The sequence below is a fragment of the Astatotilapia calliptera genome, chromosome 7 (assembly GCF_900246225.1).
Source record: "Astatotilapia calliptera chromosome 7, fAstCal1.2, whole genome shotgun sequence".
In the NCBI taxonomy this organism is placed as follows: domain Eukaryota; kingdom Metazoa; phylum Chordata; class Actinopteri; order Cichliformes; family Cichlidae; genus Astatotilapia; species Astatotilapia calliptera.
The window spans coordinates 56,131,363-56,144,701 of record NC_039308.1 but is presented as its reverse complement, the minus strand read 5'-3'; the positions used below and the strand labels follow the sequence as shown (position 1 = coordinate 56,144,701).

Below are 13,339 nucleotides of genomic sequence, written 5' to 3'. Positions count from 1 at the left end.
ATCACATGGTGACACATGATGTGGTGGTGGTGGTGGTGCGTTTAAACCAACCACAGCTGTGTGTGAATACGATTATCTCCCGACTGAGGTGCGTAGAGGGAGGCATTTGTGCTTCACAAGAACATCTTCATCACTGCAGAGAAATGACAGGCTACCTTACAGGAGGCAGCCCCATGTCGAGGAGCACTACCTCCTCAACGGCTTCGGTCTCAGTGGGACTCCACACATATAAGCACAGACGCAGTCCAGCAGTAAATAAAAGATGAGAAAATCACATGTGCTGGTTTGTAAATTTATTGACACACAAAGCCGTTGATATGAAAATTAGGAAAATAGCACGGAGGGTGAAAAAAAAATCTATTACTGCACACCTGAAAGACAAAACCACAGCAACCAGTCTATCTCGACATATCATGACAGGAATCATTCCTCTTTCTTTATGGCAGTAAAAGACTACAGCCTCCTGCACCTATGCTTTCAGTCTCACAGCCATACACACACTCACAGTCTGCCCAAGACAATTTAATGCATGACTCAATGGCATTGAAAGTGGGTTGGATAAATTGGAAATGATTAAAAATGCAGAATTGACAGGGAAACCGATAAAACTTTCTCTCTATAAGTAAGAACCAAAAACCAGCATGATGGAATGGCAGGCTTGAAGGGGAGAGAAAGGTGAAAGACAGATGAAAGTGAAGAGAGATAAAAGCCGGAGTGAGGAGGGTGTGGGATAAAGCAGGAGGAAGGGAGGCAGAGATGAAAGCAAAATGAGAAAGATAAGAACAGAGTGAGAGAGACAGAGAGGGAAACGGAGGAAGAGATAGATAGTGTACAGAGCAGAGAGAGAGGTAACCATGGAAACAGGAGGAAGGTACAAAAGAAGAGATAGACAAAGGGTTTGATTTAAAAGAATGAAACTTGGACGAAAGAAAAGTAATTCCGACTGAAATTTGTTACCGGGAGCTGGAAGAATAATACAAAGAAAGTGACGGCCACAGAGGGACAGTGGCTGTGTCCCCACTGCCTGCTACAGCCAGTTTGAATGTGGTCGCCTCTAACCAGCACATAAGGCACTCCAGAGACCTCTAGTGTTAATAGGCTTCTGTGGTTCATTGTGGGCCTCACCTTGAGTAAATCTGGGGCCATTTCACTATGTAGGACACTTGCAAGATGCCCAAACCCCCCTCAACACACACACACACACGTTTCCTTTTCTATACATGGAATAGGTAGCACGGTATGTTTTATAGGCATACTTTTCCGTGAATCATATAGGAGAAAGAGACTTCACAGCGACTAAAATAAGATAAAATACCTTGGTAAGATTCCTCTCCCACCTCACTACAATGAAAAACTGCATTCCTGATAAGAAGATATGAGTTCTCCATGGTCCTACATTTTGTTTGCTGACTTATTGAATGAACTTGAGGTGCATGTTGAATTCTGTACTGTTGCCCATCCACTCCCATTGAATAAATGCAATGCGCCCATATATTAGGATTCATATTTGTATATCTATATAGAGTTACAGACAGACAGAGGGTTTTTATTCTGTGGTTTTTGAGTCTCTTGTGGCTATCCCTCCTTTTCCCTTCCCCCTCTCTGTTTTTCTCTCCTCTCTGTCTTTCTCTTTCGTCCTCTGTCTCTGTTTCTCTCACTCGCTCCCCCTCCCTCCCTCCCTCTTTCTCTTGATCTCTCTCTCCTCCTCTCTCTCCTGCTCTCTCATGCCCCCCTCTTTTTCTCGCTCTCTTATGCTCTCTCTCTCTGCCTTCTCTTTCTCTCTTTCCTTCCATAGCTCTCTGTCTCACTCCCTCGCCCCCCTCTCTGTTCCTTTTATATCCTCCTTGCTGAATGCTCTTCTCCTCTCCTCCCTCAACTCTGTCTTTTCTCCTTTATATTCAGCCTTTTTTTTTTTCAAGCTCTCCCCACACTCCTTTCTCCAATGTTGTCTCCAAGCAGAGCTATTTCATTGCTAATATTCTGTCTTTCCATTTAGTACCCCTGCTACAAAATGGGGAGAGTAATCTTTTATTTAGGGTTTTCTTTCTTTTTCTTTTTCTCTTTCTTTTTTTTTTTTTTTTTTTTTTGCTCTGGCCATCTCTGCATCCTGTCTTGCAGTTTGCATAAGAAAATTTTTTTTGGGGGGGGGGGTTTCTCGATTTGTTTAAATTGTATAGTAGGAACGAGCCAAAGTGAGAAATGGATCATAAATGCAGAATATCCTGCAGATATCTTGTTTATTTGCGGTAAGATGCATTCCCCTATACTCTGCCTTGTCTGATCACATATACCACATTTAAAGTTGCTCTCCTTTGCGGCAGTGAGGGAGGCAATACTGATAAAGACTCCTTTTTTCCCCTCCTTTTTTTCAGCTTTTCTTCTCCTGTTTGCGTGTCCACTCCATTCTTACTAACCTTAATGGAAGAAGCTGGAGGCGTGCAACTAGGGTGTGGCTGCTTTTATACACTTTTGATATAGGTCTTCTCCATCTGCATTGCTTAGATTCAAGCTGTGTGATAGTCAGCTCTCTGCTCTTTCTTGTTCTCCTTTTTTTTTTGTGAAAGCTTAATTACAGCAGCTAATCATGCTTGAGACTTACTATTATATCAGCATGCCGTACAGAGGTGAGACTGATCCAGCGCTGGAAATAACAGAAGGTGTGTGGGCTTGCTGCCTTACACACGGGGGTCTGAGAGGAATGGCCAGCTAAAAAACATCAGTCCAATAACTCAAAGTTCAAAACACAGAGCAAACTGATTTCTCTCCTATCTTTCTGCTGCTTTCTGATCATAAGAAAATCCTCACCTGAACACTGGAGCTGTAACATCCCTACACACAAACCTACACAGCTCCCCGTTTGCCTGACAGTGAGAGGATGTTGAATTATAGCCATCACCCAGCACAGCGTCTCTCCCTCACACACACACACACAGTCAGAGCAAACTCTGGCTGTATGCAGCCTGTCACTGGGCTGGATGAAGAAACAACACTGACAATGTAAGGAGTGGGATATGCTTATATAGAGAGACTCACCTATGGCTGATACACAAATGCCTTCAGTATGCTGCCATTTGGATTCGCCAGACTCTGTTCTCATATTTGTTTTAACCCCACCGCCCCCTCACAAAAGAAAAACAAAAAAAAGAAAGAAGGAAAACAGGGAGTTGTCATCAATGAGTCCTCTGCAGTTGTATGATTCATTGAGATTTTCTCAGGGGTAAAACAGACAGCTGATATCTGAATCTGTTGCTCCCCACCACCAACACCAACACATCTTCCTCCTTTCCTCCAGTACAGAGCTTTCTGTCGCTCTGACTTGTTCTCTTTCTCTTGTTGGGAAAGAAAAAAAAAGTTCTAACTTTGACCCATATCACAGAGGATGTGACACTGCGCCGCATGCTCGTCATCCTATAGATAAACAGCGCCGAGCCAGGCCAGGTCTGGAAATGGACTAGCAGCTGCTGGTAGAAATACAGTAATCATACAGACACCCGTGTCAGAAGTGTGTTGTTTTAGGGCTGTGGAGGACTGTAAGCACGCTGGTGTCAGTGGTGTGTGTTTCTGTGTGTGTCGGTGTGCGCGCGTTTGTCCCTGATCTCAGACATCAGACAAATGCGCGCATGCAACCACGCACAAACACACATTTGAAATCCCAGTTGAGGGTTAGTACACTTGAGAGCAGGGCAATGGCTTACTTCCCTTTCTCTCTCCCTCTCTTTCTTTCTCTCTGCCTCGCAAACCTGTAGAAATCTAAGAAGTGAATGAAATTTTATGCTTATTATCACCACAGCCTTTTCCACTACTAGTTTTCCGTGGACTTATGCATGCAATCGTACCCTAAGTAAATGGACAAGCGAGCGAGGTTTTTTTTTTTTTTTTTTTTGCTGTTATGAAGATTTGGGCCTGGAAAGGAGCCAGTGTGTTTCTTCCACAAACTTTTGTTGTCTGTGTCTTTTTCATTTTCCCCATAGGCTAGTTCTGTGTTGTTTTATGTACGTGTCCCTTGTTGTTTCTTCCATGTGGTTTCTTTGTCTTTCAGCCTCTTATCTCTTTGTTTCTTCCCTTGCTCTCCTTCTATTTTCTCTCCCATTCTCTCCCTCGACTTCCTGCTATCTCTCCCCCCCTCACTCACACCCTCACTCAATCTCTTTCTCTCTCTCTTCCCCCCCCCCCTTCCCCTCGCACTCACTCTCATTCCCTATCTTCCCCCCCACACCTCCTCCACTCCCCTTTCTCTCTATCTTTCTCATTCTCGCAGCACTCCCAGCTGCTGATGATTGATCAAGGTTTTCAAGGTTTGCCCTTTCCTGTTATTTAGTAGGAAATGTTTATGCACGGTCCTCAGTCTTACAGTCACAACTGGCATGTGTCCACGCAGTGTTTGTCGCACTCGCCCTCACCTACACACACGCACGCACATCTCAGATCCACTTTTTATTTATTTATTTTTTATTTGTCACACACACACGAACACACACACGCACTCACACACACACACACACACACACACACACACACATGTGTTTACTAGTAACAAAAAGAAAAAAAAAAGGTAAGGTAAGCACTGGAATAACAGAATACCTGTCTAATTATCAGGATCATCTTTAGTGAAGACTACTTAAGCACACAACCTGTACTCAGCCCGCAGGTACTCTGCCGCACTGTTTCTCAACACAGCCTGAAAGAAATCTGGAAGTTCAATAGTTAATGTCTTCCCTTGCTGTTTTTCCTTTTCCTCACTCTCTCCGTCTCTCTATCTCCTTTCCTCTCTCCATTCCCTTTGCTCTCACCCTCCCCTCCCCACCCCACCACCCACACCCTCCTCCACCTCCTCCTCTCCTCCTTCATTCTGTTCTGCACCCCCCCCCCCAACACCCCCACCCACCCCTTCTCTTTTCTCTTGCTGATGGACTCTTCTTTTTTATTTTCACACTCCACCATCCCCCCTTTTTTTCTTCTCTCTTTTTCTCTCTCCTTTCCTCCAGCACACCCCCCCCCCCCCGCACTCTTTTCTTTCACTGCGTTTTCTTTCAACCCTCCCTCTATCTCTCTTCCCATCCCCCCCCCCTCTCCACCACTCCCCCTCCCCTCTTTCTTTTTCTCTCTTTTATTCTTTCTCTTTCTTTTGCCACATCCTTTCTTATGCCCCTGCCTCCAACCCCCCACCACCCCCACCACCCCCAGTTCTCCTTTCCCTTCTTCCTCCTTTTTTTTGCTGCATTCTCTCCTTCCCTCCCCCACCCCAGCTCTCTTTCCTCTCTCCCTTTTTCTTTCTGTCTCTTTCACCCCCCCCCCAACACCAACACCACCACCACCACTCCCTCCCTGTTCTTCCTCTCCCAGCTTCACTCCCCCTCCCTCTGCTTCTTTCTTCCTTATTCTTTCTCCCCCACGTCTGTCTCCCTCCCTCCCTCTCTCCTTAATGTTTTTTCTCTCCTTTTCTTTCTCCTTCTCTTTTCTTTTGTCACTCTTTTTTTTTGTTTCTGAATTTCTCAGACAGTATACTTCAGGCTGTCTCAATAGTTAATTAGTTTGAATCTAGAAACAACGGCAGCAAACTACACATTCTCTGGAAAGTTACAAATTTGAACATTTCTCAGACATTATCTGTCTGACTGTTTTGCCACTGACAGACACACCTCCACCCATAGTGTCTCTGAGTGGTTTGTGTGTTGCTGTGAAAGTGTGCACATGCCTCTATCTGTGCACGCTTACACACGCGCGCATCTATAAACATGTCTCTGTGTGTGTTTTTCCACGTATATCTGTGTGCATGCACAGAAAGGAACTGCTGATTAGATTTTATAATTGTTTGTGCGCTTGAGCACATACTCATAAAAAAAAAAAAAGAAAGAAGGAAATGCAAAGTATGAAGTGTGATCAAGAAACGATAGAGCCCGTGTCTCTGGGTGCCTTAAACAGAAATGTGTGTTGAAGGGTCATGCTGAATTGTACGTAGTGAGAAAGGGAGATAAGATGTGTGTGTGTGTTTGTAAGAGAAAAGAGGAGAGAAAGAGAAGTGAGATGGGAAGGAGAGGGTGGGAGGAAGAGAAAGAAATGGGGTGATGCTGTGTGTGTGTTGTGTGCATGTGTGTGTGTGTGTGGGGGGGGGGGGGGGGGGGCTGTTGGAAGTGAGGGGGGGCAGGCACAGTCAGTTCTGATAACAGCAACAGTAGGAGGAGGATGAGCCGTGGGACCGCCCCACTCTCCCACAGATATAAATAGGAGGTGGATTTTTTTACTCCACTCATTTCTCCTGAAGGATGAGATCCCTGAAACACCTTAAACATCACTCAAGGAACAATGTGGTGAGTTTGTAACCAAAAGATAGGGGAAGATTTTAGAGGGGAGAGGGGTGGCGGGGGGGAGGAGGAGGTGGCGATTACTTGTTTTGCAGTTTGTTAGTGAGCTGTTTGCACTCTTGTCTGTCTTTGTGTGTTTTGAGGGGAAGCAAGATTACTTTTCCCCCTCCACATTCACATGAGTGCTGCAGTAGGAACATCCTTCTTTTTTTTAAAAAAAATATCATAATAATAGTTGTGTTTCTATCTCTGTGCTGCACGCTTCTGCTTCTGCTCTGTTTGTCCTTAGGTGTCTTTCAGTTGCAACTTTAAATGTGAAAGTACGGACTCTTGCAATTATTACCCTACCTTCTCTGTCTACTTGTCATTTGTCTTTTTCTCTTTCATTTTGTCAGCCTTTCATTTTGCTGTGCTTTTTCTTCTCTCTACAGCTCCCCCCCCCCCCCCCCCCCCCCCGCTCCTCCTCCTCCTTCCCCTCTTTCTCTCTCACTCACTCACTCTGTCTTTCTGTCTTTCTCCGGCTCCCCCCTCGCACACACCCCCTCCCTATCCTTTTCCTTTCTCTCTTCCCTCCTCTCACATGCTCACTCAATCTCTCGTTACCCTTCCCTCCCCTCCCTCCCCTCCCCTCTTTCTTTATCTTTCAGCCCCTCCATCTCATTTCTCTCTCTGTCTCCCTCCCTCCACTCCTCCCCCGCCCACAGCTCTTTCTCCTTCTCTTCAAACCTCCCTCCCTCTTTTCTCTCTCTCTTTCACACACACACACACACACACACACACACACACACACACACACACACACACACACACACACACACACACACACGCGCGCGCGCGCGCGCTTTCAAATACACACCCAGTCTCTTTCCTTTTCTTTCTCACAAACACACAGTCTGTCTCTGTCTGACTACTTTAAAAGCAGTAATTATAAATGACGTGGTTATCAGGGCATCCAGGTCTACTCCCCTCTCCCAACACACACTCACTCACACATACACCTTTATTCCTGCTCTCTATCTCCTCTTCCTTTCTCCATCCACTCTTTTCTTTTCTCTCAGTATTGTGTCAGGAAAGGAAGCAGCTCTTATTTATATGGCAGTGTGAAGGCTAGAGTGCTGTCTGCAAAGAAACCAGGGGTCAGCTTCTCACTATACATTTTCCTACTTGTCGGAGCCATGCTGAGAAATAACCTGAAACTAGTGGCATGCAATACCCGCTTCTCTTTTACCACAGAGGGCCAATTCTGGTCATACCACAATTTCTTCCCCATAGTTTCACTGTTCTGCTTTTACAGGCGGCAGGATAAACATGCGCGTCTGGGTCTGAAACACATCCGAACCATACAATTAAGTTAGCGAATCTTATGCATTGGTCTGGAATACAGAATGAGCTCTAAGCTCAATCGAATGTCTGTTATGGATATGAGACTGCCTGCCGGCATATATCATCTTGTTAAAGAAGCCCAGTGTGGCAGGTATTATAAAGTTGGCTACGGCGGGATCTCTTGGTATAGAGTTGAGATACTTTTCACCTTTATGAATGGCAGAGATAGCTCCAGTGATGAGCTAACTTTGGTCAGCAAGGCTGTCCCAGGACCCCACAGGAAGTGCTGAGGACAGTCCACGGAAGTCAACATCCTGGCTGGACCTGCATCCCTTGTTGTGTTCTTTGTTATTCTAAAGCCTGTCAAGGAAGGAAGCCGGGTGCTAACACAGATCTGTCTTATCTCCTCAATCTAATGTTCTCTGAATTCAGAGCTAAGACACAAGGCGTAGTCCGAACGCAGCTTTCACGGAGTAGCACTGAATCCTTCTCTTAATACTCTCCCCTAATTCCCAGCTAAGGAAGACTCTATAGCTGCTGGGGTCAGTCTGACATGCTGAACCTTAAAGGCTAAATTGTATGGTTGCGTTACCTTTGACCTGATAGATTGCAAATGAGGAAGCGAGAATATGCGAGGAGAAATTGTGCAACAGGTTTTGAAACAACGGAATAATAGAAAGCACACAGAGACACAGATGCAGTTTTGCCTCTAGTTCATTTTGACTTATGGTGTATGTCTGTGTGTGTGTTTTCTTCCAGGAGGAGGAGAGTGGCCGCTTGGTGCGGACATACCCAAAGATGACTGAGGGCCAAGTAGATGTGGGCACACAGACGGAGCCTGTGGTCGTGCTATCTCTGGCTCAGGCTGCCGTTCTTGGCCTCATCTCCCAGAATGAAATATTTGGGGCGACTATTGCTCCTAATGGCTTTTACACAGGGGAACCCAGAGAATGCCCCCCTCCACCACCAGAGTCAGTGGAGTATGAGTATGCTGACCAGCTGATAGGGGCCAATGGGGACTACCTGGCTGAGCCTGCTGGGGAGCTAGAGCCGCAGCCCCACTGCAGTGAGAGAAGACGGCCCGGGCCCCGTGGGAGAACCAAAAGGCCCAGGATTGATGGGGAATTAGAGGGTCATCCGCACAATGTACCCAGTCCACAGCCTCAGGTTAAAGGTGAAAGACTTGACTCTGATACCCCTCCTTCGTGTATTCACATGAACAGCAGGGGTAGTCCTGGCAAGTCAGATGATCCAGTCATCCAGCAAGGTACTCTGAAAGAGGAGCAAGCCTGTGGAAACTGTCCTTCATGTGTGAGAGACACATCCAGGCCACAAACAGATGGACAGCCAGAGGCTGAACAAGATGAAAGCTCTGGTAGGGAAAGAGTGAGGAAGGAAGAAGAGTTAGTAGTAGAGGAAGAAGAAGAAGAGGAGGAGGCACTGAACCTTAAGACCACCGGAGAAACAAGCAGTCCTGTGCAGAATCGTTATTATGATTCCAGTGAGGTGGCCTATGAGTCTGCAGATATGGCAATGCCAACAGAGTATGAGGAGAACAACCAAGCCATGCTGTGGTCAGACCCAGAGGGTCTCGCAAGACGAATGCAGATTGACCGACTGGACATCAACGTGCAGATCGATGAGTCTTACTGCGTAGACGTAGGCGAGGGCTTGAAGCGCTGGAAGTGCCGCATGTGCGAGAAGTCATACACATCCAAATACAACCTGGTAACACATATCTTGGGCCACAATGGAATTAAGCCTCATGAATGTATACACTGCGGAAAGCTTTTCAAGCAGCCAAGTCACCTCCAGACTCACCTGCTCACGCACCAGGGAACTCGACCGCACAAGTGTACCGTCTGTGAGAAGGCCTTCACGCAGACGAGCCACCTGAAGAGGCACATGCTGCAACATTCAGACGTGAAACCCTACAGCTGTCGTTTCTGTGGCCGTGGCTTTGCCTACCCCAGTGAACTGAGGACCCACGAGAACAAACACGAGAACGGCCAGTGCCATGTCTGCACTCAGTGCGGCCTCGAGTTTCCAACCTATGCGCACCTGAAGCGTCACCTGACCAGCCATCAGGGACCCACGACGTACCAGTGCACAGAGTGCAACAAGTCCTTCGCCTACCGCAGCCAGCTGCAGAACCACTTGATGAAGCACCAGAACGTGCGGCCTTACGTTTGCCCCGAGTGCGGCATGGAGTTCGTCCAGATCCACCACCTCCGACAGCACGCTCTCACTCACAAGGTACTGGCAGCGCACGCCCTCCCACTTAAGGTACTGAAACCCAATGATGTGCCTTTGTCTACCAGTTGATGTGTTCAAAATACACTCAGGAGTATGCTAGCTTCATGCAGCAACACATCACTATTTAAAAGCAGAAAAATGTGATTATCAACATGAGCACAAAAGAGATTTATGGGTTAAAAGGGAAGTATTTTGGACTCTTTCAATAAGAGTCTGCAGTATGAATTCTCATGGAAAAAAACAGGGTATATGGCATCACATCCTTTTCTCCAAAACCAGTTGCTTTGTAAACATAGCCTTCAAAGACCTTGAGTTTTTGTATGCATCTCAACCCCCCACTAGCATGTGTTTTGTGTCATGTGTCATTCGCAAAGCTACTTCCCTTTGTGTCAGATGAATCACTCTAGTCTTTCTCTCCATTTCATTGTATAGTCTACTTTAGACTAAATTTTTTTTAAAAAAAAGCCCTTCTATTCATAAAACACGCTTTGTTGAATATTAAAATAAAAGTCAAAAACATGGTAAAAAACTTTTAGTTTATTCTTCCCATTGCCAGGGTTTTTCATCTTTGTCACTCAACAAGTGGGGGTGGGGAGAAATATAATCTACACGAGTAGGATCAAAAAGCCAGAATACAAATGCTCGATTGCAGCAAACAGGCACACATGTGAGCGCCTTGTGATTTTTTTTTTCCTCTCTGTGACTCATTATTTATTTTCCACCCGACCATATATTTAAGCCAAATTAATTAAAAGGACGCAAACACTTTTTTTGTGTCCCCAGGGCATGAAAGAATTCAAGTGTGATGTCTGTGCCAGAGAATTCACCCTGTCTGCCAACCTGAAGAGACACATGTTGATCCACGCCAGCGTGAGGCCCTTCCAGTGCCATGTCTGCTTCAAGACCTTTGTCCAGAAGCAGACCCTGAAAACGCATATGATTGTCCACCTGCCGGTGAAGCCTTTCAAATGCAAGGTGGGGGAAGCAAGTGGCACCTTTCGCAAAATCACCTGGATCTCGCTGGGATGAAGCACGGAGCGATACTCACTGTTGTACTCGTGTCTTTCAGGTATGCGGGAAGTCGTTTAACAGAATGTACAACCTCCTCGGCCACATGCATCTCCACGCTGGCAGCAAGCCCTTCAAGTGCCCTTACTGCACCAGCAAGTTCAACCTGAAGGGCAACCTGAGTCGACACATGAAAGTCAAACACGGCATCATGGACACCACGATAGATGGACACGGTGAGTGGCTTGGTGACTTTAATTAAACTCTGAATTAAAACAGATGCTATTTGAATTTGTTGATGGGTGATGTGTGGCAAATTTCCCAGTGGGACTGTTTGGGGTGAGCTTCATGTCGCATTATTGTCACTCAGTCTGTCCCTAATGCACTTTGACTCAGCATGTACTATAATCTAGTATTCGAGCATTTTGATGTTTCTGTCACTCTCTCCTCGTGTGCTCAGTAAATATAGCAGTGCCTGGATTAGACATGCCTGTCTCTATCAGTAGAGACTGATACCGAGGAGGGGCAATCTACAGGCTGTCCTAAATGTGGCCATATGTCTTTAGGAAGAGCTCCGCGTGTGTGTGTATGTGGTGAAACTAGAATTATATTTGTATCCTCCTTTGTCCCTTCTTCAGAGCCCCCCCAAGAGACAGAAGGCCAGGAGGACTACGAAGAGGAGAGCTTTGAATTCAGTGAGCGAGAAAACCGGGCCAACAACACCAACACACCTGACATCTCTAAACTCTCTCAAATGGAGTATTACAGCACCTTCGGAAAGGGCGCCGGACGCTTCAACACTGCGTGAATTATTAAAAATGACCCAAATTTGAATATAGGTGTGACCTAATGAAAATAGGATTGCTTTTTGTTTTGTTTTGTTTTGTTTTTTTGCTGTTAAAGGCAAAGTGCTTGGGCTCCTCTTCAAGGACGTGAAGAAGCCTAGCAAAGCTGCACATCAGTATGCACTGGAATCTAAAAAAATATATACTTTTTTAATCTAATTACATATTTTTCATCTCTAAAACATTTAAAAATAATTACAGATAAATATATTTGAAGGAAATGGACAGCCTAAAATAGGAGCAAAGGATTTAAAAAATATATATATATCTACACACATTTGTATATGTTGTGAGTTGTTTAACAACAGTTAAACATCATCTGAGCCCAATTTGAAAAGCACAAGCTTAGCTACAGGCATAGGTGCATATGTTGATGTCTCACTGCACATCCTCATTCAGACAATCCCGGTCCCCCTCTCTGTGGTCAGCTCATGGGTTAAAGAAGGAAACAGGTGTTGCTGTTCATTTCACTTGCCAAAGCTAATAAAGTTGCAGAACTTAATGATTCACTTTGATTTAAACTGTGACAAACTGCAAAACAACTGAAAATGCCACTGGATTTGCAATCTGTGTTTTATTGTATATTATTGTACAGAATGTATCAGCCCTCTAGTACGCTGGCTGGTACTGCAATCAGTGCGTTGCACTGAGGACCACTGTGTCTACTTTTTACATTACTGCATTAACAAGCGTCACCCTGTATTGATCTCTAGTCTATGAATGTAACTGTTTATGTGGAATGTTTTAAGATGCTAATAAAAACGTGAAGAAAAACACTTTTTTAAAAAAAATGGTTGGATCCCTTTTACCAAAGAATTAGATCAAAATCTCAGAGCTACTGGTGCCATTGGATTCCTTTCCTTGCTGCTGTGTTGAGCTGGGACATTGAATTTCTAGGGGTCCAATCACAGACCTCCAGAAATTACATTCAGGTTTCCCTCCCACCCATCTGTAGATCTTTTCAAAAGATTACCACAGAGAACAGACTGTGGTGCAGCATCTCTTTCAGCAAAACCTCACCTTTTTCCTTGATCCAAGCCTTCACAGGACTGCAGCATTTTTCAAAAGCAAGCCCCGCATTTGTATTGCAGTTGTGTGGTTTTTTTTGTTTTTTGTTTTTTAAATGGATGAATCTCAACAAGAATTGTCCTCCCAAAAAACTCGGACAGAAATATTAAGTGCCCTAGTGTGTCTGCACGAGCATGCCATCCATCATGCTGTACACTGGTCTCGAGTGATGAACGACAACCTCCCAACATGTGACAGGGCCACGGACCTTGTGCAAAATGATTTGGAAATGCTCAATATATTCAGTTTCTCCAGTGTTTAGCTTTTCAAACTTGTAAGGTATCCATTTGCAATGTTGATATAGTGCATTTAAAAGAAGAAGAAAGCTCATTTTTGAGTTTTTCAGCTGCTGTGTTCACTCCATCACTTTTTTGTGATGACACAAGTAAGACGCTCATCTTAAATGGCTTTCTGTATTAGACATTAGTGTGGAGATAATGTTGATAGAGTTGTATGTACAATGTTGTGTACCAGGCAATACTGTAAGATAATAAATTTATTTACCTTTAAAGTGGCAGAGCTCTCGTTTGTACAGAC

General features: G+C 45.1%; 1 protein-coding gene across 2 annotated transcripts; it reads left to right on the top strand.

Moving 5' to 3' along the window:
- The first annotated feature begins 6,249 nt into the window (after nt 1-6,249).
- On the top strand, nt 6,250-13,313 carry znf710a (zinc finger protein 710a). Of its 2 annotated transcripts, none has more exons than XM_026175968.1 (5): nt 6,250-6,308; nt 8,385-9,881; nt 10,665-10,856; nt 10,951-11,125; nt 11,528-13,313. In XM_026175968.1, exons 1-5 carry the CDS (start codon nt 6,264-6,266, stop codon nt 11,695-11,697), a joined length of 2,079 nt encoding a protein of 692 aa, XP_026031753.1. In that variant the 5' UTR covers nt 6,250-6,263; the 3' UTR covers nt 11,698-13,313. The 2 variants fall into 2 exon arrangements, with proteins under 2 accessions (XP_026031753.1, XP_026031752.1); XM_026175967.1 differs by having other exon boundaries at nt 8,385-9,911.
- Nucleotides 13,314-13,339: the final 26 nt, after the last annotated feature.